Consider the following 27,232-nt stretch of genomic DNA (forward strand, 5'->3'; position numbering starts at 1 on the left):
GTGATGTCACAGTACAGAGATAATGCACACAGTGATGTCACAGTACAGGGGTAATGCACACAGTGATGTCACAGTACAGGGATAATGCACACAGTGATGTCACAGTACAGGGATAATACACACAGTGATGTCACAGTACAGGGATAATACACACAGTGATGTCACAGTACAGGGATAATACACACAGTGATGTCACAGTACAGGGATAATACACACAGTGATGTCACAGTACAGGGATAATACACACAGTGATGTCACAGTACAGGGATAATACACACAGTGATGTCACAGTACAGAGATAATACACACAGTGATGTCACAGTACAGGGGTAATGCACACAGTGATGTCACAGTACAGGGATAATACACACAGTGATGTCACAGTACAGGGGTAATGCACACAGTGATGTCACAGTACAGGGGTAATACACACAGTGATGTCACAGTACAGGGATAATACACACAGTGATGTCACAGTACAGGGATAATACACACAGTGATGTCACAGTACAGGGGTAATACACACAGTGATGTCACAGTACAGGGATAATACACACAGTGATGTCACAGTACAGGGATAATGCACACAGTGATGTCACAGTACAGGGGTAATACACAGTGATGTCACAGTACAGGATAATGCACACAGTGATGTCACAGTACAGGGATATTACACACAGTGATGTCACAGTACAGGGGTAATACACAGTGATGTCACAGTACAGGATAATGCACACAGTGATGTCACAGTACAGGGATATTACACACAGTGATGTCACAGTACAGGGGTAATACAGTGATGTCACAGTACAGGATAATGCACACAGCGATGTCACAGTACAGAAATAATATATATACAAAAAAGGGGTGCACACCCGGACTAAATCAATAAAACCGAGTGCAGCATCCTGTATGATCACAATACGACCAAAACAGAAGAAAAAAAAGCTCACACATAATGGATGCGCATTCCAGAAAATGGAAATGCTAAATACAAATATAGCAATCTTTATTAAATCCAAAAGGACAGTAAACACACATAATAAAATCATTTAAAGGGAACCTGTCAACAGATTTGGGGCCTATAAGCTGCAGCCACCACCAGTGGGCTCTTATATACAGCAGTCTAGCATGCTGTATATAAGAGCCCAGGCCACTGTGTATAACGTAAAAATCACTTTATAATACTCACCTAAGGGGGCGGTGTGGTGCAGACTGGTCGGATGGGTGTCTCCGTTCTCCTCTTTCGGCCATCTTTGTCCTTCTTCTGTAGCAGGGGTGCATGACGCGTCCTAAGTCATACACACTCGCCGGCATTGAGGTCCAGCGCAGGCACACTTTGATCTGCCCTGAGCAGGTTAGATCAAAGTATTGTAGTGCGCCTGCGCAAGACCTCAATGCCGGCGAGTGTGTATGACGTAGGATGTGTCATGCATGTTAGACTGCTGTATATAAGAGCCCACTGGTGGTGGCCGCAGCTTATAGTCACCAAATCGGGTGACAGGTTCCCTTTAAAAGCATGAACAAATCCCAATTGACAAACTCCGCAAAAGTGTGATAACCTACTGTAATACAATACCCATATACAGTTAATGCGCATAACAATTCAGTACATGGAATAAATATGTGCAGCTCCGCACAGGGACATACGTATAAATAAATTCAACTTATTCTGTAATAAACCTGATCTGGGCGCTGCAGAAGGATTAGTATAGAAGAGACGACCGTCAGATAGCCCTGAATAATGCTCTGTGTGACAGCGCATGGAGCAGAGCCAGTATATCAGATGTGGCACTTATAATAACCCACTCTTATAATAGGCCCATAAACAATAATGCACAATAACAATACAGAGATTAAATACGCGTCGTGCTACACAGCCAGCACAGAGTCATATGTATCGCTTCATTACAGGCTATTATAGCTCACTGCTAACATGTCAGGGTATCCATGTGATCCAATCTAATAACAAAAAAGTAATACATAGGATCCTATACCCAGTATGATGATCCACTGAACCGTGCACTCTCAATCCCTGTATAGATATAGCTATGGGCAAGGAGTGCAAAAATATGCCAAAAAGAACTGAAATATACATGTGCTGGGCTAAGAGAAGGGGGTGGAGGACGGGGATAAATGATCTGTGCGGCAAAGCATAAAGCAGACCTGATGAGCCTGATCTAGTACTGCAAAAGAGTATTAGAGTAAAAGGGAAACTGTCAGCAAGCCCTAAATAAATGCTCTGTGCAGCGCTCTGCAATAGAGCATGAAGCAGAGCCAATGTACCAGATGTGGCTCTGCAGAGGGGTATCAGAGTAGGAGGGAAGCCCCACGCTTATTGCAGCGATACATGGGGCTTCCCTGATACTCCCTCTACAGTGCCACATCTTATATATTGGCCCTGCTTCATGCTGTGTTGCACAGCGCTGCACAGAGCATTTACTTATGGCTTGCTGATGGTTTCCCTTTTAGTACAGAGCTATTACACACAGGGATGACACAACACAGGGCAGTTTATGTAGTGGTACAGGCAGACATCTGCACATTATTATACTCACCTGCTCCTGTGCTGTGAGAGATGTTAGTGGCTTCTGCCTCCACTTCCTGTGGCTCCTGCTGGCTGTGTTCAGTTCCTCTCCTCTGCTATTTATCTCTGGTGCTTTTGCTCTCCCTTCTTGTTTGCTGAGCTCAGCTCTCTGTTTTCTCAGCTTCTTCTGCTCTGTTGTCTTCTTGTCAGGTCTGTGCTGCTTCTGCTCTGTTTTAGCTTTCCAATCTCTCTTCAATCTCCCGCAGCTGTACTGAACAAGCTCCGCCCCCTCTCCTGATTGGTTGTTCTCCTCCTGGCAGCTCTCACAGCTCTCTGACTGGTAGAAGACGCTGCCTGGCCATTCCCCCCTCTACAGCAGGAGCAGCGCTGTGCAGTGTGGGTGAGTCGCATCTCTGTATTGGCACCTGCAGCTATTCACACAGTGCGCCCCCCCCCTCCTTAATCAGCTGCTTGGTGAAGTCCCTGGCCAGCCCACCTGTGTTGGAAATGATGCAGAGTGAAAGTATACAGTCACACACCGCAGGTAGCCGCTCAGGGCCCGTTTAGGTCACGGGCCCCGTAGCAGCCGTGTGGTCTGCCTGTATTGACGGTACGCCACTGAACGTAGTCCTTCACTATAGGAATTGCAGCGTTCAGCATTGAACGCGCCGTGCGCAGTTTTAAGGGGTCAGCAGCCAACAAGATGAGGCTGCCGTCCCAGCACTGCGGTCCCTGGGATTCTGCCCAGAGGCCGTAGAAAAAATCATTGTGGGCTGCATACGGCCTGCGGGTTGGAGGTTCCCCACCTCTAAATTAAGGTCTGGAGACTGGTTAAGCCACTCCATGATCTTAATCTGCTTCTTTTTGAGCCACTCTTTTGTTGCGGTGGCTGTATGGTTTAGGTCATTGTTGTACTGGAAGACCCAGCCATGACCTGTTTTTAATTTCCTGGTGGAGGGAAGGAGGTTGTCACTCAGGATTTTATGGTACATGGCTCCATCCATTGTCCCATTGATGCAGTGAAGTAGTCCTGTGTGCTTAGCAGAGAAACACCCTCAAAACCTAATGTTTCCACCAACATGGTTGACAGTGGGGACGGTGTTCTTTGGGTCATGGGCAGCATTTCTCTTCCTCAAAACACGGCAACTTCAGTTAAGGCCAAAGAGCTCGATTTTTGTCTCTTCTGACCCCAGCACCTTCTCTAAATCACTCTCAGAATCATCAAGGTGTTCATTGACAAACTCCAGATGGGCCGGCTGCACATGGGCCTTCAGACGGGACAGCTGCACATGTGCCTTCTTGAGCCTTCAGACTTTGCCGGCACTGAAGGATTTTAAGCCATTACGGCGTAATGTGTTACCAATGGTTTTCTTGGTGACCGTGGTCCCAGCTGCCTTGAGATCATTAACAAATTCGCCCATGTAGTTTTAGGCTGATCTCTCACCTTCCTCACTATCCTGGATACCCTACGAAGTGAGATTTTGCATAGAGCACCACATCGATGACGATTGACACTCATTTTGTATTTCTTCTATTTTCTTACTATTCCACCAAGTTGTCTCCTTCTCACCCAGCGTCTTACTTATTGTTTTGTAGCCCATTCCAGCCTTGTGCAGGTCTATGATCTTGTCCCTTAATTCAGAAAACCCCGGCACATAGATTGAGAAAAAGAGAATATCCAGTCAAAGGTTACTTTTAATATGCTGGTGTTTAATTCGTGAAAAATTCCATAACAGTCAGTGTGTGGCGTTTCGGCTCATATGAGAGCCTTCACCAGGGACATGAAATACTAGAACAGTATTGTACAAAAATACAAAGAAAAAATAATTACAATAACATCATGATATGAATACATAGCATATCAACATAACGCCTGTAAGATAATTAGAAAGGGAGGGGGAGGATCAGTTTACAGTGCATGGGTGAAGGGGTGTATGATAAAATGTACATCCGGGGTGGGATTAGTATGATAGAAAGGGGGGAGGTGAGAAAGTGAGGACGTGGAGGTCCAAGAAGCAAGGAAGAAGGAGAGCTGGAGAGGAGGGAAGGAAGTAAGGAAGAGGTTAATGAGAGAAGATGAAAAAGGGAGGAAAAAGGGGAAGAGTAGGTGGCAATGGAGAAAAAGAGACATACCCGTACTGTGTAAAGGAAGAGTCCTGCACACACAGTATAAATAGAGACACTGTAAGGAAAAAGAAGAAAAGGGAGAGAATTTTTTTTTTTTTTATAAAATATATACAGTCTATATAATGTAATGCGGTCCAAGGATAAGGGATGAGAGGAAAAACTTTTTTAGACTTACATGTAGGTTATAGGAGAAGCACAAGGCTACTAATAGAATCCGTGGTTCTGGATGGAGTCAGGGTAGAGGAATGTCTGGACTACAGAGCATGGAAGAGGGGAATAGGGATTAAAGTGTACCGGAAGAAAAAATGGCAAGGATTTATTTATTGTAGTAGTATGAATACGTACCAGTATTACGGCCGTATTATGTGACATGTGGGGGCTCTCATATGGAGAATACAATAAGGGCTGATCTCAGTATGAGGTGATGCTATGAGAAGGTAAAATATATAGTGAGGTCAGAATAGGTATGAATCCGATGTGGGCAGAGGTGGAATCAACATACCAATAGATTATGAAGATGAGTCACATCAAGAGAGTGACAAAGATTTTTATATATGTATATACATATATGAGAAACGGGTTTATGCCGCGCTCAAGAATCACTGTATCCAAGGAATTTACTTTAAAACTCTTTTTTTATTTCAGTTCCAACGCGTTTCAGAGACATATACCGTCTCCTTCTTCAGGGAAAAGAGAAAATGTATCCACAGTATGCATACTGTGGATACATTTTCTCTTTTCCCTGAAGAAGGAGACGGTATATGTCTCTGAAACGCGTTGGAACTGAAATAAAAAAAGAGTTTTAAAGTAAATTCCTTGGATACAGTGATTCTTGAGCGCGGCATAAACCCGTTTCTCATATATGTATATACATATATAAAAATCTTTGTCACGATCATCTCGGGGCCGCTGCTTGGAACCACGCTGACACTCACAGGCTTTTCAAGGGGTTGTGACTGGCACAACCTCATCAGGTGAGTGTTCTCATTCGTGTTTTTCTAAACGGTTATTGCCGGGTAAGACCCTATTTGCGCCTTTTGTTTCCTCATCTCTAGCAGTCACATCAAGAGAGGGGAGCCTAAGGATTATATTCCGTGGCCAGGTAATAGGGGTAATTGCCCCATGAGTATAACAAGGCTGAAAAATGAACAGTGGGTAACGTGACAGAGTTATCAACAAAGAGCAATATGTGCAAAGTACAATCTGTGGGAGTAAAGGAACATACAGTCAGGGCCAGAAATATTTGGACAGTGACACAAGTTTTGTTATTTTAGCTGTTTACAAAAACATGTTCAGAAATACAATTTTATATATATAATATGGGCTGAAAGTGCACACTCCCAGCTGCAATATGAGAGTTTTCACATCCAAATCGGAGAAAGGGTTTAGGAATCATAGCTCTGTAATGCATAGCCTCCTCTTTTTCAAGGGACCAAAAGTAATTGGACAAGGGACTCTAAGGGCTGCAATTAACTATGAAGGCGTCTCCCTCGTTAACCTGTAATCAATGAAGTAGTTAAAAGGTCTGGGGTTGATTACAGGTGTGTGGTTTTGCATTTGGAAGCTGTTGATGTGACCAGACAACATGTGGTCTAAGGAACTCTCAATTGAGGTGAAGCAGAACATCCTGAGGCTGAAAAAAAAGAAAAAATCCATCAGAGAGATAGCAGACATTCTTGGAGTAGCAAAATCAACAGTCGGGTACATTCTGAGAAAAAAGGAATTGACTGGTGAGCTTGGGAACTCAAAAAGGCCTGGGCGTCCACGGATGACAACAGTGGTGGATGATCGGTGCATACTTTCTTTGGTGAAGAAGAACCCGTTCACAACATCAACTGAAGTCCAGAACACTCTCAGTGAAGTAGGTGTATCTGTCTCTAAGTCAACAGTAAAGAGAAGACTCCATGAAAGTAAATACAAAGGGTTCACATCTAGATGCAAACCATCAATTCCAAAAATAGACAGGCCAGAGTTAAATTTGCTGAAAAACACCTCATGAAGCCAGCTCAGTTCTGGAAAAGTATTCTATGGACAGATGAGACAAAGATCAACCTGTACCAGAATGATGGGAAGAAAAAAGTTTGGAGAAGAAAGGGAACGGCACATGATCCAAGGCACACCACATCCTCTGTAAAACATGGTGGAGGCAACGTGATGGCATGGGCATGCATGGCTTTCAATGGCACTGGGTCACTTGTGTTTATTGATGACATAACAGCATACAAGAGTAGCCGGATGAATTCTGAAGTGTACCGGGATATACTTTCAGCCCAGATTCAGCCAAATGCCGCAAAGTTGATCGGACGGCGCTTCATAGTACAGATGGACAATGACCCCAAGCATACAGCCAAAGCTACCCAGGAGTTCATGAGTGCAAAAAAGTGGAACATTCTGCAATGGCCAAGTCAATCACCAGATCTTAACCCAATTGAGCATGCATTTCACTTGCTCAAATCCAGACTTAAGACGGAAAGACCCACAAACAAGCAAGACCTGAAGGCTGCGGCTGTAAAGGCCTGGCAAAGCATTAAGAAGGAGGAAACCCAGCGTTTGGTGATGTCCATGGGTTCCAGACTTAAGGCAGTGATTGCCTCCAAAGGATTCGCAACAAAATATTGAAAATAAAAATATTTTGTTTGGGTTTGGTTTATTTGTCCAATTACTTTTGACCTCCTAAAATGTGGAGTGTTTGTAAAGAAATGTGACAATTCCTACAATTTCTATCAGATATTTTTGTTCAAACCTTCAAATTAAACGTTACAATCTGCACTTGAATTCTGTTGTAGAGGTTTCATTTCAAATCCAATGTGGTGGCATGCAGAGCCCAACTCGCCAAAATTGTGTCACTGTCCAAATATTTCTGGACCTAACTGTACCTAATCAGAAATGGTGCAAGGACCAAGCACCATTTCCTTCAGTAGTAGAGCGCAGCTTATCTCTTCTCAGCAATACTTATGATCTTGTCCCTGACATTCTTAGAAAGCTCTTTGGTCTCCCATGTTGTAGAGGTTAGTCTGACTGATTAATTGAGTTTGTGGACAGGAGTCTTTTATACAGGTGACAATGTAAGACAGCGTCTATAATGCAGGTAACAAGTTGATTAGAAGCTTCTTAGTGTCTGTAGGAGCCAGAGATGTTAATGGTTGGTAGGGGGTCAAATACTTAGGGTATGTGCGCACTCTGCATTCTGTCAAGTGTAAAAAAAAAAGCACCCTCTGGCAGACTGGATAACTATAAACACTGCGTTTGACAAAAAAAATGCATCCAAAACGCATGTATTTTGGATAAATTTTGAATGCGTTTTGAATGCATTTTGGATGCATTTTGACAGTGCGGTCCCACTCAGCTCTGCTACATCCCCATAGAGCATGGCTGACAGCGAGACAGAGCTGCGCGATCAGAATGAAGTCGGATTAACTTCACCTGACTGAATTGTCATCGCACGGCTCTGTGTGCCGTGGCCTGATTTGCGGTCACCGGTGAATGACTCACCGGTGACCGCAAATCCCGTGAGTGACTGAAGTAAGCCGTGGGATTAGCGGTGCCGTCACTCGGGTTACCCGCGACCAGCTGGAGTCCTCCACCCAAGACCGCAAATCACATGAGTGAGGGCACCGCTGATCGCGAGGCTCATTTCAGTCACTCGGGCGCCTTGCTGTCACAGTTGGAGGACTCCAGCTGTGGCCGCCCGCGGGTAACCTAAGTGACGTCATCGCTGATAGCGCGACTCATTTCAGTTGCTCCGTGAAGCTGACAGAGAGCGGTCGTGGTCTGTGGCCGCTCGCTGTCAGCTCCGATGTAACTAAAAGCGTCATGGGACCTTGTGTGTATTACATCGGACCTGGATGGGTGTTTGGTGGCTAATAAAGTGGTGAAAGAGGGTTTTTGTTTTTTTTTTTTTTGTCTTTTATTCCAAATAAAGGAATTTTCGGTGTTTGTGTTAATTTTCTTTAAAGTACAGATTAATCATTGAGGGTGTCTCATAGGCGCCTGCCATGATTAACCTAGGACTTATTGGCAGCTCTGGGCTGTCATTAACTCCTTATTACCCCATTTCCCACCGCACCAGGGCAATTTGGGAGGAGCCAGGTAGAGTCCTGGGACTGTCGCATCTAATGGATGCGGCAATTTTGGGCGGCTGCTGGCTGATAATTTTAGGCTGGGGGGCTCCCCATAACGGGGGGCTCCCCATCCTGAGAATACCAGCCCTCAGCCGTATGGCTTTACCTTAGCTGGTATCAAAATTGGGGGGAACCGAACGTCTTTTTTTAAAATTATTTATTTATTTATTTTACCGCCCACCGGCGGCTGTGATTGGTTGCAGTGAGACAGCTGTCACTCAGCGTGGGGGCTTGTCTGAATGCAACCAATCATAGGCACCGGTGGGCAAGGGAAGCAGGGAATACGAGATGGAATAATGAGCGGCCGGCATTTTCAAAAGCAGGAGAAGACTCCAAAGAAGTGTGACTGCCGTGCAGCGCCGTGCCGGTGATCGGTGAGTATGAGAGGGGTGGGAGAGGGAGGGACAGACTGACAGAGAGACAGAGACCGACACCGACAGAGAGAGACCGAAAGACGTGCATTCTGTTTGTCAAAAAAGCATGCAGAACGCAGCAAAAGTGCAGTGCAAGCGCAGTTTGGTTGTGTTTTGACACCTCATTGATTTCAATGGGTGGAAAATGCAACCAAAACGCACAAAAGAAGTGACATGCTGCTTTTATAAACGCATCGATTTTGTGAAATAGTTGGCATCCAAAACGCTGTGTTTAAAAAAGCAACGTGCGCATGGAATTTGCTGACTTCTCATAGACTTTGCTGGGGAAGCACAACGCATGCATTTTTGACAATGACACGCTGCAGATTTAAATGCAGCCAAAATGCAAGAAAAAACGAAACGTGTGCACACAGCCTTATTTCTCTCTGCAAAATGCAAATAATTTTAGATAATTTATACAATGTGATTTTTCTGGATTTTATTTTGGATATTCTGTCTCTCACTGGTAAAATTAACCTATATTTAAAATTATAGACTGTTCATGTCTTTGTCAGTGGACAAACTTACAAAATCAGCAAGGGATCTAATACCGTATTTTTCGGATTATAAAATGCACTTTTCCTCCCTAAATTTGGGAGGAAAATGAGAGGTGCGTCTTAAAATCCGAATACAGCTTTACCTGGGGGTCCTGTCTGTGCGGCGATCGGGCGGCCGGGTGCAAGCGGTGGGGTACCTGTGCTTGCGTGCAGGTGGCAGTCGGGTGCCTGTGTGCGGGCGGCAGCCGGGTGCCTGTTGGTGCTGGCTGCCTCTCTGTGGGGGTGGGCGGGCAGCCTGCTGGCTGCCACTCTGTGCGTGCGGGCGGCTGTGCAGCAGGTTACCCAGTGTGTCCACGGTCCCAGTTTCAAATGATGGCGCCGGGAGTCAGCGAGTGCACAGATGGAGCCCTTGGATGAGCGCTCCACCTGCGCAGGCGCCACTCCAGGTGCCATCATTTGAACCGGGACCGCGGTCACTGGGACACTCACCGCACTAGCCTACTCTACCACTCACCCGCCGCCGCTGCTGCTGCCGCCGCCACTACTGACTCGCCGCCCCTGCCACCACGGAAGCCGCCGCACCTGCCACCACAGATACCACTGCACCTGCCACCACAGACACCACCGCACCTGCCACCACGGACCCCGCCACACCTGCCACCACGTACCCCGCCGCACCTGCCACAATGGACGCCGTCGCACCTGGCATCACAACATCTGGAGTGCGTCTTTTAATCCGGTGCGTCTTATAAAGCAAAAAATACGGTACTTATTTCCCCCACTGTATTTCCCCTTATTCTCTTCAGTTGTTTTTGTTTCTTTTTTTCCTTTTAGTTGATTTTCTTAACATCATCTCATCCTCCATATAAGAAAGGCTCAATTTTCTGTTGTTTTCTTTTCATTTTTCCTGATTGACCCAAAAATGATGATCAAGGACAAAGATAACATTATGGAGAAGATATTACACCTGAGTCTGGAGATAATCTTCCATCTTACTGGAGAGGTGAGAGGTTCTGATGTCATCACATTACATCATTATCTATGGGGATAACAGAGGATATGATCGAGGAGGTGAGAGGCTCTGATGTCATCACATTACATCATTATCTATGGGAATAACAGAGGATATGACCGGGGAGGTGAGAGGTTCTGATGTCATCACATTGCATCATTATCTATGGGAATAACAGAGGATATGACCGGGGAGGTGAGAGGCTCTGATGTCATCACATTACATCATTATCTATGGGAATAACAGAGGATATGACCGGGGAGGTGAGAGGCTCTGATGTCATCACATTACATCATTATCTATGGACATAACAGAGGATATGACCGGGGAGGTCAGAGGTAGAGATGAGCCACCCCTCTAGAGTTTGAGTTCGGTTCGTCGAACGGAGGACAAGTTCGTCAAACGTTCGACGAACCAACTCAAACCCCATTGAAAAGAATGGCAGGCAAACACATACAAACACATAGAAAACACCTTCAAAGGTGTCCAAAAAGTGACAAACAACTCCCAAGACACCACAAACACATGGGAAAGTGACAAGGACATATACTCATGCGAAAACAAAAGAGGTGGACGAGTAAAGAGAGGAGGAGACAGATAGAGGCATGTCATGCCCTTCTAAAATCATGTAAAACACAGCAAGGGGACTCCAAGCAGAGTCTCCCTTTTTTCCATAAATTGGGGCACACACACCACTTCAGTGGCATCACTTGTGCCCCAGTTGCAAACTTCACATGTTGATTAGCATCAAGCACATTCAAAAATACGCCAGCCTTAACTGTCCCCAGAATGACACCAGGGTAGCAAAGTCCTTGCTGAACTATGACTTGTTCATCTTGGATCATTTCTAAAAACACAGCAAGGGAACTCCAAGCAGAGTTTCCCTTTTTTCCAAAAATTGGGCCACACACACACCACATTGCAACATGTGTAGAGTCGAATTCCAGCGTGTCGGCACATCGCATTTCAGGCGGTGAATCAGCAGGCTGAAAGACTTCTGGAGCGATGAAAGTCGGTCTGCTGCGGCGGTTGAACGGTGGACGTGAGCAGAGAGTGACCGTGCCCTGTGGAGAAGCCCATCTAGGCCTGGATAGTGGGTTAAAAATTGCTGGACAACAAGGTTCAACACGTGAGCCATACAAGGCACGTGTGTCACCTTGCCCCGGCGAAGGGCCGCACCCAGGTTTGCAGCATTGTCGCACAAGGCCTTCCCTGGCTGCAGGTTGATTGGAGACAACCATTTACTAAACTGTCTCCAGAGCTGACCACAACTCCTCAGCTGTGTGACTCCTATTTCCCAGACATTTCAACGTAAAGACCGCCTGATGCCGTTGAGCTCTGCTGCCAGCATAGTAAGAAAGTGTGCGGGCTTCCTTGTGCGCAGTTACAACGCGGGTGGCCTGACCAGACAAGCTTTGGGCGGAGGTGGAGGACCCAGACGAGGTGGAGGAGGCAGAAGCAGTGTAGGAACTTCGACATACAGAGGATTGACGCACAAGTCGTGGGGACAGCAAGACTTGTACAGCAGACCCTTCTCCATCTCTCACCATAGTTACCCAGTGCCCAGTCAGCGACATGTAACACCCCTGTCCATGCTTACTGGTCCAAGTATCGGTGGTGAAAAGCACCCGTTCACACACAGAGTTTCTCAAGGAAGCGGTGATGTTGTGTGAGACATGCTGGTGTAGCGCAGGCACACCTTTCTTGGAGAAGTAGTGGCGACTGGGCATCTGGTACTGGAGCACTGCGACGGACATAAGGTCTCGAAAATCCTCTGTGTCCACCAGGCGGAAAGGCAGCATTTCTGTAGCCAACAGCTTGCAGAGGGTGAAAGTTAACCTCTTAGCTTTGTCATGGCTAGAAGGAAATGGCCTTTTAATTGTCCACATCTGAGGGACAGAGATCTGGCTGCTGTGCGGAGACGGCGTTGAGTAGGGTGCCCCTGGAAAACTGCTCGTCTGTGAGGAAAGTGCAGTTGGAGACATGATGTTGCCTTCATCTAAAGTTGGTGCTCTCGATGTCTGAGAGAGCTTTACACCAGCACCTGTTTCCCCTTCCAAAACAACTGACGACCTGCCAATCAAACTGCCTAATGTGCTTAAAGAGGTGGAAGGTCTGCGTCGAAAAACGTGTGACAGCTGTCCCCTTAGTCATAGAGGATGAAGAGCGCGCGTATGCACTTTAAGGGGCAGACGGTGGTTGGCCCGCTCCGCTAGGCCGCATTGTAGCACAGTGAGCTTCCCACTGGGACTTATGCTTGTTATTCATGTGACGGTTCATGGACGAAGTAGTCAAACTAGTGAGTTTTTGGCCTCTACTTACAGATTGGCAACAAATCTTACAGATCACATGAGTTGGGTGATCCTTTGCGATGTCAAAAAAGGACCAGGCTAGGCAACTATTAGAGCCCATGTGACCTGTCGAGCCACCCCGACTTGTGCTCAGAGGTAGAGTTGTGGCTGAGGATGCAGTTGTTGACGTGCTTCCAGTACTCCGTCTGTGTCCAGGAAGGGGCAAGCTAACCTCGTCGTCAGTCGCATCATCCTCCACCGCCTCTGCTGACGTCCTTGAGTGCCTGACTGTGGGTTGACAGTAAGTGGGATCGAGAACCTCATCATCTACCTGTGTGTTTGCACTCCCTTTGCCCTCAGACCTAACCTCTTCCTGCCCTGACTGAATAATTAAGTTGTCATTCCAATCAGGTATCGGAGTCTCATCATCATCAGCATGTTCCTCATTGTCTCCACCAAGATATGGTGTACCTTGCTTGGCAGTAAAGGAACACTAAGGGGTAATTTGCATGTTGCGACATTGCACCTGCAATATCGTCGGGGTCAAATCGAAAGTGACGCACATCCGGCGCCGGTAACGACGTCGCAACGTGTAAAGCCTAGATGCGCCTATAAACGATCGCAAAAGCGTCGTAAATCGGCGATCTCTGTAGCGTCGATCATTTCCATAATGTCGGATCGACCGCTGTTACTATGTTGTTCCTCGTTCCTGCGGCAGCACACATCGCTGTGTGTGAAGCCGCAGGAGAGAGGAACATCTCCTTACCTGCGTCCTGCCGCCAATGCGATAGGAAGGAGGTGGGCGGGATGTTTACGTCCCACTCATCTCCGCCTTTCCGCTTCTATTGGCCGCCTGCCGTGTGACGTCGCTGTGACACCGCACGACCCGCCCCCTCAGGCGACGTCGCAGGGCAGGTAAGTGCATGTGACGCTGCCGTAGCGATAATGTTCGCTACGGCAGCTATCACAAAGTATCGCATGTGCGACGGGGGTGGGTACTATCGCGCTCGGCATCGCTAGCATCGGCTTGCGATGTCACAGTGTGCAAAGTACCCCTTAGGTTGTTTCCCAGACAATTTTAGTATGCCCCTAACAGTGGCAGAACTGTTTGCAATTAAAATTGCGTTGCTAAAAATGGACAGGTGTGTAGAATGCACAGGTGCTGTACCTTGCTTGGCAGCAAAGGAACACTAAGGTAGTATCCCAGACAATTTTAGTATGCCCCTAACAGTGGCAGCACTGTTTGCAATTAAAATTGCAAAAATGGAGAGGTGTGTAGAATGCACAGGTGCTGTAGGTAGCTGGTCAGCAAAGGAAGCCTCACTTTCTATCCCTGCCAATGAAACAATGCCCCAAGGAATTGCCTGAGCTGATGTAGCCAGACGCTGTTATATAAACCCATGCACAGCGTTGGCACAGACCTGCCTAGCAACTATGGCTATGAACGGCTGTAATGTAGCCCTGAAAAGGGCTGAAATTACAAGTAGTCCCTAATCCCTAAAGCGCTGTGTAGCTTGCACTGTATGTCTATAGCGCACGCAGCAGCAGCGGGAGCGGTGACTCACCCACCCGCTGCAGGGAGATAATGGCGGCGATGGGGAAAATGGCCGGGTCTTATAGAGCAGAGTTCCCCAACTCCAGTCCTCAAGGCCCACCAACAGTGCATGTTTTCAGGATTTCCTTAGTATTGCACAGGTGATAATTTAATCACCTGCAAAGGTGCTGAATCCAACACCCATGCAATGCTAAGGAAATCCTGAAAACATGCACTGTTGGTGTGCCTTGAGGACTGGAGTTGGGGAACTCTGTTATAGAGCAAAGACATGTGACATGCACAGCCTATGACACATGGCCTTGCTTGTCTGGCAAAAATACACTTTGCTGTGTGTGTGTCTGTAATTTGCTGACAGCCTGGCCCACCCCACTGTACGCGCGGTTAGCAAAAGGAAAGAAAAATGGTGATCTCTGCATATTCTTCTAACAAAGATTCCTTGATCTGTATCTGTGCAATATAGCTTGAGCATCTCTATCCATGGTGATTTATTCATTTTCGGCCTTCTCAGTGACCCTCACCACTCATTTGGGGAGTTATATTTATTCATCATTGTTGGACATTGTCTATTTTCGGCCAGCATAACACTATATATATATATATATATATATATATATATATATATATATATATATATATATATATATATATATATATATATATATATATATATATATATATATATATATATATATACACATGTACCTTGCTGATATTTTTATATCGCTGTGTTATCCCCTATGTGCACTACCCGATATCTCTGGTTTCTGTTTTTTTCCGCTTTTAGCCTGACTGTCTAGTATATCTATATTATTATTAAATGAATTTTCTCCTCTTATGGCTGTAACTTTGTGGTAATAAAATTTAATTGGATTTTTTTCAAGAGGTTGATTCATTGTGTATTATTTTTGACCACTTTGTGGCCTCACTAGTAGAAACCCCTTCTTTCTCCTGTTTTCCTCTACTACAGTGAAAAGCCAGCTAGTAACTAGCTACGCTTTTTGGTGATCGAACCGTTCTCGAACGTAACTCGAACTGCCGAACTTTTAGCAAATCGTTCGAGTTCGTTGAACGACTCGAACACCCCCCAAAATCACTCGAACATGAAATTGGCGAACCGTTCGACTCGAACATCGCTCATTTCTGGTGAGAGGATCTTATGTCATCACATTACATCATTATCTATGGGAATAACAGAGGCTATGACCGGGGAGGTGAGAGACTCTGATGTCATCACATTACATCATTATGGGGATAACAGAGGATATGACCGGGGAGATGAGAGGCTCTGATGTCATCACATTACATCATTATGGGGATAACAGAGGATATGACCGGGGAGGTGAGAGGCTCTGATGTCATCACATTACATCATTATCTATGGGAATAACAGAGGATATGACCGGGGAGGTGAGAGACTCTGATGTCATCACATTACATCATTATGGGGATAACAGAGGATATGACCGGGGAGGTGAGAGGCTCTGATGTCATCACATTACATCATTATCTATGGGAATAACAGAGGATATGACCGGGGAGGTGAGAGGTTCTGATGTCACCACATTACATCATTATTATTCATGGGAATAACAGAGGATATGACCGGGGAGGTGAGAGGCACTGATGTCATCACATTACATCATTATTATTCATGGGAATAACAGAGGATATGACCGGGGAGGTGAGAGGTTCTGATGTCACCACATTACATCATTATTATTCATGGGAATAACAGAGGATATGACCGGGGAGGTGAGAGGTTCTGATATCATCACATTACATCATTATCTATGGGAATAACAGAGGATATGACCGGGGAGGTGATGGACTCTGGAAATGTCTGTAGTGATATTATTAATGTCTCCACACTCAGGATTACACAGTAGTGAAGACCTCTAGTGATCGCTGTCAGGCCCCTGTGTCTGAAGGACGGGGAGGAAGCCTGAGCCCAATCCCGGGGCCTCCACCTCACCCCCGGATACATGAGGACATCAATGACCAGAAGATCCTGGAACTCACCAACAAGATGCTTGAGCTGCTGACTGGAGAGGTGACACTGCTGGGAATGCTGGGACATTATACAAGACGGCACTGGAGGATTCTGGGTGATGACGATATCAATGTGTTGTCAGGTTCCTATAAGGTGTCAGGATGTCACCGTCTATTTCTCCATGGAGGAGTGGGAGTATCTAGAAGGACACAAGGAGCGGTACAAGGAGGTGATGATGGAGGAGCCCCAGCCCCGCACATCACCAGGTAATAGACAGGACTGAATACACCCGGCCTATAATTATCTGTATGTAATAATGATGTCCGTCCTGTCTGTGTCTCCTGCAGGTCTCTCCAGTACGAGGACGACCCCAGAGAGATGTCCCGCTCCTCCTCCTCCTCCACAGGATCCTCAGGTAGATGGAGATCTCCCCTATGAGGTGTAGACGGCTGTGACCTCCTTGTGTTCAGTCTTGTTTTCTCCTCCAGTATTAGATGTTTTATACTTGTGTAATGAGAGCGGTGGAGACGGCAGGATCACAGCTGACCACAGACCTCACATGTCCGGATCTTATCTCCATTATTCCCGGGGACTTTTACAATATTTTGTTTTGCAGTTTTTGGATCCGGATAAAGATCTGAACAATATTAATTCTCCAGAGAAAAGTGTGAGGGGCGATCAGCGGAGTAAAGAGGAGATTCCTACAGATCATCGCCCCGGTGAGTACAGACCACCCAATAACACACACATTCCTATTTTTCTGCTCTTTGCCGTGTCAGTTTCTCCAGCGGTGTATTAACCCTTCATGTAAAATACTAATGAAATGTGAATGACTCTGTGATCCCGGTGCAGGTGATAACACGGGATGTGCAGTTATGTTATAGAGGAGAAATACAGCTGGACATGAATTCTGCCGATGTGAGCGAGGACGAGCTCCCGCTCTTTCCTATTATCCGCTGTCAGGGCTGATGAGGGGTTTCTCCAGTTTAGGGACTAAAGGGGGCTTTACACGGTAGCGATATCGCTAGCAATTTCTAGCGATATCGAGCGCGAAAGCACCCGCCCCTGTCGTGCATGAGATTGTATGTGATCGCTGCCGTAGCGAACGTTATCGCTATGGCAGCGTCACACACACTTACCTGGTCGTCGTCGTCGCTGTGACTGCCGAACAATCCCTCCCTCAAGGGGGAGGGACGTTCGGCATCACAGCGACGTCACTAAGAGGCCGACCTATCAAAGCGGAGAGGCGGAGCTGAGCGTGATGTAAACATCCCGCCCACCTCTTCCTTCCGCATTGTGGCCGGCGGCAGGTAAGGAGACGTTCCTCGCTCCTGCAGTGTCACACACAGCGATGTGTTGTGCCGCAGGAGCGACGAACCACGACGAAAAACAACCCTTACCAATTTTTGAGTTTGGGACGACCTCTCCATGGTGAACGATTTTCACCATTTTTGAGGTCGCTTAAGGTCGTTGGTAAGTATCACACGCTGCGATATCGTTAATGACGCCGGATGAGCATCACTAACAATGTGACCCTGACGATAAAACATTAACGATATCGTAGCGTGTAAAGCCCCCTTAAGAATCCATTATCTCCTATTACACTCATGTCAGTGTGTGACAGTTGCAGAACATGGACACATAAACTCACTTGTTTATTTTCACCAGGTAAACCAATATAACTGCACAACATTTAGAAATAAACATTTCTGACATGCAAAAACAAAACCCAAAAAAATTAATGACCAATATAGCCACCTTTCTTGATGATGACACAACAGCCTACCATCCATAGATTCTGTCAGTTGCTTGATCTGTTTACGATCAACATTGCGTGCAGCAGCCACCACAGCCTCCCAGACACCGTTCCGAGATGTATACTGTTTTCCCTCCCTGTCGATGTTACATTTTATGAGGGACCACAGGTTCTCTATGGGGTTCAGATCAGGTGAACAAGGGGGCCATGTCATTATTTTTTCATTTTTTAGACTAGGAGTGGGGAACCTTCGGCCCTTTCTGCGGCCCCCGGGCAGATTCCAGAGACCGCAGTACTTGGGTGGCAGCTGCGTCTTGCTGCTGGCCTTTTAGATCCTGTGAGGCTTACGTCCTCACACTAGCCAATGCTAGCGTGATGACATACTTTCTGGGTGGAGTATGCGCTCGATTTGCTCTCTTTCCAGAAGAGGAGCTGCTGCCTCAGTGTCCAACTGGTTTGTTTGTGCTCCCATGCTTGTGTGCCCCTCCAGCGTCCAAAGGCCTGTATGTCCCCCTGCACATCCCCATGGCAGCCTGTGCCCCTGCAGCGTCCCGTGCTCCTCGTGCATCACCACGGCAGCCTGTGCTCCTCGGTCCTCCCCACGGCAGCCTGTGCTCCTCGGTCCTCCCCACGGCAGCCTGTGCTCTTTGGGCTTCCTCACGGCAGCCGGTGTCCCTGCACCCTCGACACTGCTGCCTGTCCCCCTGCGGCATGCACACTGCTGCCTGTGCCCCTGCGGCCTCCACACTGGTTTGTTTGTGCTCCCATGCCTGTTTGCTCCTTTAGCCTGTGCTCCTCGGTCCACCCCACGGCAGCCTGTGCTCCTCGGTCATCGCAACGGCAGCCTGTGCTCCTCGGTCCTCCCCACTGCAGCCTGTGCTCCACGGTCCTCCCCTCGGCAGCTTGTGCTCCTCGGTCGTCCCCCCGGCAGCTTGTGGTCCTCGGGCTTCCCCACTGCTGCCTGTGTCCCTGCGCCCTCGACACTGCAGTCTGTGTCCCTGCGCCCTCGACACTGTTGCCTGTGTCCCTGCGCCCTTGACACTGCTGCCTGTGTCCCTGCGCCCCCGCGCCCCCGACACTGTTGCCTGTGTACCTGCGCCCCCGACACTGTTGCCTGTGTACCTGCGCCCCCGACACTGCTGCCTGTGTCCCTGCGCCCCCGATACTGCTGCCTGTGTCCCTGCGCCCCCGATACTGCTGCCTGTGTCCCTGCGCCCCCGACACTGCCGTCTGTGTCCCTGCGCCCCCGACACTGCTGCCTGTGTTCCTGCGCCGCCCTCGGCAGTGCTGCCTGTGTTCCTGCGCCGCCCTCGGCAGTGCTGCCTGTGCCCCTGCGGCCTCCACACTGCTGCCTGTGCCCCGCCTATATGTCTGTACCCCAAGCGATGTCCTTACATTTCTACAAGCGATGTATAATCCTCCCAGCCCTCCCCAGTATTTAGTCCTTCCAGCCCTCCCCAGTATTGTCTAGTTCTCCCAGCCCTCCCCAGTATTATCTAGTCCTCCCAGCCCTCCCCAGTGATATCTAGGCCTCCCAGCCCTCCCCAGTGTTGTCTAGGCCTCCCAGCCCTCCCCAGTGATGTCTAGGCCTCCCAGCCCTCCCCAGTGATGTCTAGGCCTCCCAGCCCTCCCCAGTGATGTCTAGGCCTCCCAGCCCTCCCCAGTGATGTCTAGGCCTCCCAGCCCTCCCCAGTGATGTCTAGGCCCTCCCAGCCCTCCCCAGTGATGTGCATGCCCTCCCAGCCCTCCCCAGTGATGTGTATGCCCTCCCAGCCCTCCTAAGTGATGTGTATGCCCTCCCAGCCCTCCCCAGTGATGTGTATGCCCTCCCAGCCCTCCCCAGTGATGTGTATGCCCTCCCAGCCCTCCCCAGTGATGTGTATGCCCTCCCAGCCCTCCCCAGTGATGTGTATGCCCTTCCCAGTGATGTGTATGCCCTCCCAGCCCTCCCCAGTGATGCGTATGCCCTCCCAGCCCTCCCCAGTGATGCGTATGCCCTCCCAGCCCTCCCCAGTGATGCGTATGCCCTCCCAGCCCTCCCCAGTGATGCGTATGCCCTCCCAGCCCTCCCCAGTGATGTGTATGCCCTCCCAGCCCTCCCCAGTGATGTGTATGCCCTCCCAGCCCTCCCCAGTAATGTGTATGCCCTCCCCAGTGATGTGTATGCCCTCCCAGCCCTCCCAAGTGATGTGTATGCCCTCCCAGCCCTCCCCACTGATGTATATACAGCAGTCCCAGCTGACACAAACATGGAAAAGCAGTTGTCAGAAGCAACAATATCGCCTTATATCATAGCTGCACCAAAAAATAACCCTCCAGCCACCACGATGAGTTAATTGTTTGATCAAATATAGCAGGGTCATTTTTAAGATAATAATGTTGTGCGGCCCCCGAAGGTTGGTAGAAAATTCCAAATGGCCCCCAGCAGTAAAAAGGTTCCCCACCCGTTTTAGACCTTTACTGGCCAGTCACACTGTGGAGTAGTTGGATGCATGGGATGGAGCATTGTCCTGCATGAAAATCATGTTTTTCTTGATCAATACCGACTTCTTCCTGTACTACTGCTTGAAGAAGTTGTCTTCCACAAACTGGAAGTAGATCTGGGAGTTGAGCTTCACTCCATCCTCAACCCGAAAAGGCTCACAAGTTCATCTTTGATGATACCTGCCCATACCAGTACCCCACCTCCACCTTGCTGGCGTCTGAGTCGGAGAGGAACTCTCTGCCCTTTACTGATCCAGCCTCTGGCCCATCCATCTGGCCCATCAAGAGTCACTCTGATTTCATCAGTCCATAAAACCTTTGAAAAATCAGCCTTAAGATATTTCTCGGCCCAGTCTTGACGTTCTATCTTCTGTTCATTGTTCAAAGGTGGTCGTTTTTGTCAGCCTTCCTTACCTTGGCCATGTCCCTGAGTATGGCACACCTTGTGCTTTTTGATACTCCAGTAACGTTGCAGCTCTGAAATATGGCCAAACTGGTGGCAAATGGCATTTTGGCAGCTTTACGCTTGATTTTCCTCAATTCTAGGGCAGTTATTTTGCGCCTTTTTTGCCCAACACTCTTCTTGCGACCCTGTTGGCTATTTTCCATGAAGCACTTGATTGTTCGTGATCACGCTTCAAAAGTTTGTCAATTTCAAGACTGCTGTATCCCTCTGCAAGACATCTCACAATTTTGGACTTTTCAGAGCCTGTCAAATCTCTCTTCTGACCCATTTTGCCAAAGGAAAGGAAGTTGCCTAATAATTAAGCACACCTTATATAGGGTGTTGATGTCATTACACCACACCCTCCTAATTAGAGATGCACATCTCCTGATTTACTTAATTGGTAGTTGGCTCTCAAGCCTATACAGCTTGGAGTAGGACAACATGTATAAAAAGCATCATGTGATCAAAATACTCATTTGCCTAATAATTCTGCACACAGTGTATAACCAATTGTGTCCTGATAGGATGTCCGGCGTTCAGCAATTTAATCCTGATATTGGGGGGTGGGATTCTTGAGCGATTCTTCTACTGACGTCATCTCATCAGTGAATGTGCAGGAGACGAGTTTAAAAATCGGAATAAGGATAAAGTATTTGTATTTTCTGATTTTCTTCTAGAAGAGAAATGTACAGATTTTATTTTTAATCATAAGATGCTGAAATGTAACAAATCTCTCCTTGGTTGCTCACTTCTGTTGCTGACTCCTCCATCTTATAGAGGATTTATGGAAGGAAAGGGGCTGCAGAGCGGCATTCTGTAAGAATTGATGGTTCCTGCACTGGCTCGCCACCTCTTTTTGCAGCGCCCGGATCATCCCGCTCTGCAGCCCCTTTACTTCCATGATCAGCTCCCTGTCTTTGGTGGTCGGAGTCGGCGGTCAGTGCAGTAGCTTCTGGAGGAGTTTCCTGGGCAGTTTCCAGTGTTGTACCTGCTAGCACAACTTGCTGCGGGGAGTGCTGTAGACAATATTCACACATGGAGCCCTGTCCTCTGTCCTTTTTTTTTACTATATTTTTATTAATTTTAATAAAACATTACATAGAAAAAACAACTTGAAAATAGAAATTCAGCATAAGATAGTGAACGCGTACTGTCCGCAGTCATGGATCCAATCCATCAAATATCTAGTTAGGCATTCTATATTGTATCCTCTAACATTTGGGAGGTTTAGACCTCCATTATCTAATATCTTTAGAAGCCATCAGCTTCTTTAACCCTATGCGTGGCTGTTTCCCTCTCCAGATAAAATGCGAGAATGCTTTATTTAAAAATATTACGTCCCTATATTTTAGGAGTAAGGGGAGGGTTTGTATATGGTACATTAGCCTAGATACCGACATCATCTTGATCACATGCATTCTGCCTATCATATTTAGTGGAAGCTCCTGCCATCTTTTAAGATCTTCTGCTATGCGTTTTAGCAGGGGTGGAAAGTTTAGGCCATATAGAGTTCTGGGGACCCTTCTTATTTTCACCCCTAAATAAGTTTTATAAATGACTTGGCTACTGAGATCCCTGCAAAAACCTGGGTTTGGTGCTGGTGTATACTGTTTCCCAATATAGAGCAACTCGCACTTTGTTGTATTGATCCAAAAACCCGAATATTCCCCAAATGCTCACAAACTGTACATTATCTTGGTTTATTGGGTCAGAGAGGAAGAGTAAGCTGTCGTTTGCAAAAAATGTTGCTTGGAGTCGTTTTTTATTTATGGAGATACCTTGAAATATATTCTGGCCCGACAACAGTCTCACCAGGGGTTCAAGTGCCAAATTGAAGAGCAGCGGGGAAAGAGGACAGCATTGTCTGGTCCCCTTAAACAGCTGAAAGGGAGGTCTACAAGAAAACAGGATTGTATACTTGTGCCTTTGGGGACCTGTGTATTGCTCGGATATATGTATAAAAGGATCCCAAGAAATGCATCTCATCTAATACGCTATAAGGCCATGGCCACTCGATGTTATCAAAGGCTTTCTCAGCGTCTATTGTTAGTAGTGCAGGGGTTTCTGTGTCTTTAGGGTTGAGGTTTACTCTGTCCAGGGCTAGGAGGACTTTTCTAATGTTTGCCGTGGCAGGTCTTTTCTTAGCGAAACCTGCTTGGGCAGGAGAGATTAACTTTGGCAAAATTTCTTCTAATCGGTCTGCCATTATTTTGGACAGTATTTTTATGTCTACGTTAATAAGGGATATTGGTCTGTATGACCCCAGGTTCAATGGGTCGTTCCCCTGTTTTGGAATCAATTTTATGTGTGCTAAATTCCAGGGCTGTGGAGTCAGTAAACCAAACCTCCGACTCAAAGTCCTCAGTTTCCCTTGCACCGACTATGACTCCATGACTCCGACTCCCACATATATTGCTTATATTTAAGTGAAAAATGTATTGTAGTACAATGTGAACATCAGACATTTAATCAGTTGTATGGTACAGTAATCAAGATATTTAGATAGAACATAAAATATATTTATTGGAATACAACTTTAGAACACAAAAAACTAATAAATTGTAAATTTGTAAATATGTAATATCCTATGTAATATAGATTTTATATATATATATATATATATATATATATATATATATATATATATATATATATATATATATATATATATATATATATATATATATATATATATATATATATAAAAATCACACTGTGTAATAAACTATTAAACTATGTAAGTTGCAAAGAACAGTTTTCAACAAAAATGTAACATTTGTGCAGTCTATGAATTTGTTCTAAGAAATAGAATCGCCTCCATCAGATCCTCCTCCATGGATGACCTCAAATCTGACCTAATAATTTTAAGGCTGGAGAACAACCTCTCTAGAGTAACTTGGGTTGGAGGCAAAGCCGTAACCACATGGGCAACATCTCTATCAATTTCCGGGTATAAAGAAATTGCCTCATGCACAGTCAGTTTTGATGAATGGTTGAATTTTTCTATTTATTTGAGAGCAAGTGAAAACTTTTGCTGAAATATGGTCAATCTGCTTGCTATAGGAGATGGAGTGAAATCTTTTTCCTTGCGGCAACGCTTTGTCTGCTCCATGTCATCCAAATACTCGTCAAAGTTAAACTTCTCATTTGATGAGGATGAAGATATGGCAGCAGTAGCACTGTCCGGACCCAAGTCGTCTTGCGTCTGGTAGTCCTGTAGGCCACTCATCCTAACTGCTACCTCAGTCAGAGCTTCTTTTCCTTTAGTAAGCTGTTGATCATCAAGCAGTATACGATGACTTGGGTCAACAAGCTGTTTAAGCTGCCAGAAGAATTTTATTTTCCAATAGCTGTGTCTCTCTCCGTTTCATTGAAGCAGCAATGCCATCTGCGATTAAACCTCCTCTTTGGGACAGGCAAAATAGCAAGTTCTTTTACTCCCTTATGAAAATGCCTGGAGTTAAATCCTCAGCTTATAATTTTTTAGTCACGGTAAATGGGTGATGAAGCAATTCCTTCAATTCAGCCACCTGTGTGCATTGACCTTCACTTATTGTTACCTGAGGGTTCGCCATATCTATAAGAAACTGTTTTAGTTCAAGTAATCGCTAAATCATTGAATAAGTGCTGCCCCACCGAGTGGCTTGATTGACAATTTCCCATTTCCCAGCATGTCTCTTCAAGATGGAATCAATTTTAGGGGTTCTGGCGGCAATAACCAATTTCCTCACTTTTCCAATCAGATTTCCAGCATGTCCCTCTTGCAGACTATCTCTTATTGCCAGCTGTAGCGTGTGCACAACACAGCGCATGTGATGAATATGAAAGTGTTTTGCAGCAGCTTCAACAAGATAATCTAATTCTAAAGTATCATTTTGCTGTTCTTCTGTTTTAATATCTGTTTGTTCCTCAGTTACATGAACAGCACTGTGGCCTTCCATCTCAAACATACTGAATCCTAAATTTTCTTCTAGCTGTTGTTCATTACTCTCATTCATCAGTTTAATTGTGCTTATGTTTGAAGCATTGCCCGTTATAATAGGAAGAACCTGTTCTTTTTTGAGTTTGTAATCTTGCAGCACTTTTTACACTAAGGTCTGGAGAAACTGGCTGGTGTGATGAGCTTTAGTGTCTTTTACTGCCAAAGTCTCAGTAACAATTTCTTTTTTGTCACAAACATATTGAACATAGCTGGTCGTGCAAATAATGATAATGATACATCGTCCTTCACAACAAGCTGTATGAGCTGTCTTTTAAACATATCTGCTGTCATTGTTACAGTAACTTTGTCATTTACAAAATATCTTGTCAATGATGTTTGAGATGCTCTTTCCTCCACCTTTGTCTGGCAGGAAGTGCTGTTGCACTGGTTTCTTGGTGCTGATGTTATCTTTCTCAGTCACAGCTTTGGAAACCTCTGGGTGGAAGCATTGTAAATGTCTTTTTAGATTGGAAGCTCTTGTAGGAGCATTTTTATCACTGCCTGAGTATGCACTGATTTTGGCATCACAGCATTTGTTTTCATCTGGGTCACTTGTCATACATGTCATTGCATAAATTGCCTTCATTAGCTGCGTGGAGCTGACAGGAGCGGCGGTGTCTTCTGCAGCTCCGGTCACCTCCATGCAGCAGAGCTGGAAGCGACGCTGGACCATCCTGGATTACGCCGGACATGGAGGGCTTTTTCGGGCTTATTAAAGTGGTGAACCAGGGTATATTTTTGTGGTTTTTATTTCTAATAAAGGATTTTATCAGGTGTGTGTGTTTATTTACTGTCACTTACAGATTAATCATGGAAGGTATCTTGGGAAGACGCCTGACATGATTAATCTAGGACTTATTGGCAGCTATGGGCTGCCAAAAACTCCTTATTACCCCGATTTGCCAACGCACCAGGGCAAATCGGGAAGAGCCGGGTACAGTCCCAGAACTGTCGCATATAATGTATGTGGCAATTCTGGGCGGCTGCTGACTGATATTGTTAGGCTGGGGGGCTCCCCATAACGTGGGGCTCCCCATCCTGAGAATACCAGCCTTCAGCCATATTGCTTTATCTGGCTGGTATTAAAATGGGGGGGGACCGCACGCCGTTTTTTTTAATTATTTATTTATTTTACTGCTCAGTATAGACACGCCCACCGGCTGCTGTGATTGGGTGCAGTGAGACAGCTGTCACTCAGCGTGGGGGGCGTGTCTGACTGCAACCAATCATAGGCGCCGGTGGGTGGGGAAAGCAGGGAATACGAGATTGATTAATGAGCGGCCGGCATTTTCAAAGTAATTGTTGCCGCGTATTCTCTGCACAGCTGTTCCTCACCGCGCTGGTGATCGGGGAGCGGTATGAGCCGGGGGAAGAAAAAAACAGAGTGCCAATGTAAGTATGACTGAGAACAGCAGAAAAAAAGGTAAGTATACTGAATTTAATTTAAAAAAAAACAAATAAGATCGCTAGTGTAAAAACGCACACGCACGAAACGTGCTGAACACGGACATACTCCGTGTGCGGTCCGTGCAGGCACGGACCCATAGACTTTAGCGGGTCCGTGCCTGCGTGATGCCGGCCAAAAACGGACATGTTGTCCGTGTAGAAAAGCGCACACACGTACTTATCACACGGACACACGTTCCGTGTGATTTTACGTGTGTGCCATCTACCATAGAACAACATGGGTCTCCGTGTGTACGTGTCTCCGGTACGTGCAAATACTTACCGCACACGTACAAATTAAACGGATGTGTGTTGCGGGTCTTAAGAAGTAATTACCTTAATCTTGTTCTCCTGTTCACTCCAGCAGTTCTGAGATGAGTGCGGCCTTCCTTCTTTCTGAGTGTGGTTACAGATATCACCAAGTCATGTATAGAGACAGAGCGGAGTCCGCACATCACATTGTTTGAAGCAAAAAAATAGTCGATTCGGGACTACAAAACATTTGCATGGGAATAGTGCGTATATTCCCTATCCTGGGGATGCATATGTCGCCACGCGTCGTGGAGAGCCGTGATCTCTAGGA

General features: G+C 46.4%; 1 protein-coding gene across 1 annotated transcript in view; it reads left to right on the forward strand.

Annotated features, from left to right (window-relative positions):
- The first annotated feature begins 2,878 nt into the window (after positions 1-2,878).
- LOC142257586 (uncharacterized) overlaps positions 2,879-27,232 on the forward strand; it is a 41,764-nt gene continuing 17,410 nt past the window's right edge. Inside the window, exons 1-6 of the mRNA XM_075329727.1 lie at positions 2,879-2,927; positions 10,620-10,688; positions 16,417-16,593; positions 16,676-16,799; positions 16,881-16,948; positions 17,150-17,252. Coding sequence (XP_075185842.1) covers positions 10,635-10,688; positions 16,417-16,593; positions 16,676-16,799; positions 16,881-16,948; positions 17,150-17,252 — 526 coding nt within the window. The 5' untranslated portion in view covers positions 2,879-2,927; positions 10,620-10,634. The remainder of the gene's footprint in view (positions 2,928-10,619; positions 10,689-16,416; positions 16,594-16,675; positions 16,800-16,880; positions 16,949-17,149; positions 17,253-27,232) is intronic.

The sequence above is a fragment of the Anomaloglossus baeobatrachus genome, chromosome 1 (assembly GCF_048569485.1).
Source record: "Anomaloglossus baeobatrachus isolate aAnoBae1 chromosome 1, aAnoBae1.hap1, whole genome shotgun sequence".
Lineage (NCBI taxonomy): Eukaryota > Metazoa > Chordata > Amphibia > Anura > Aromobatidae > Anomaloglossus > Anomaloglossus baeobatrachus.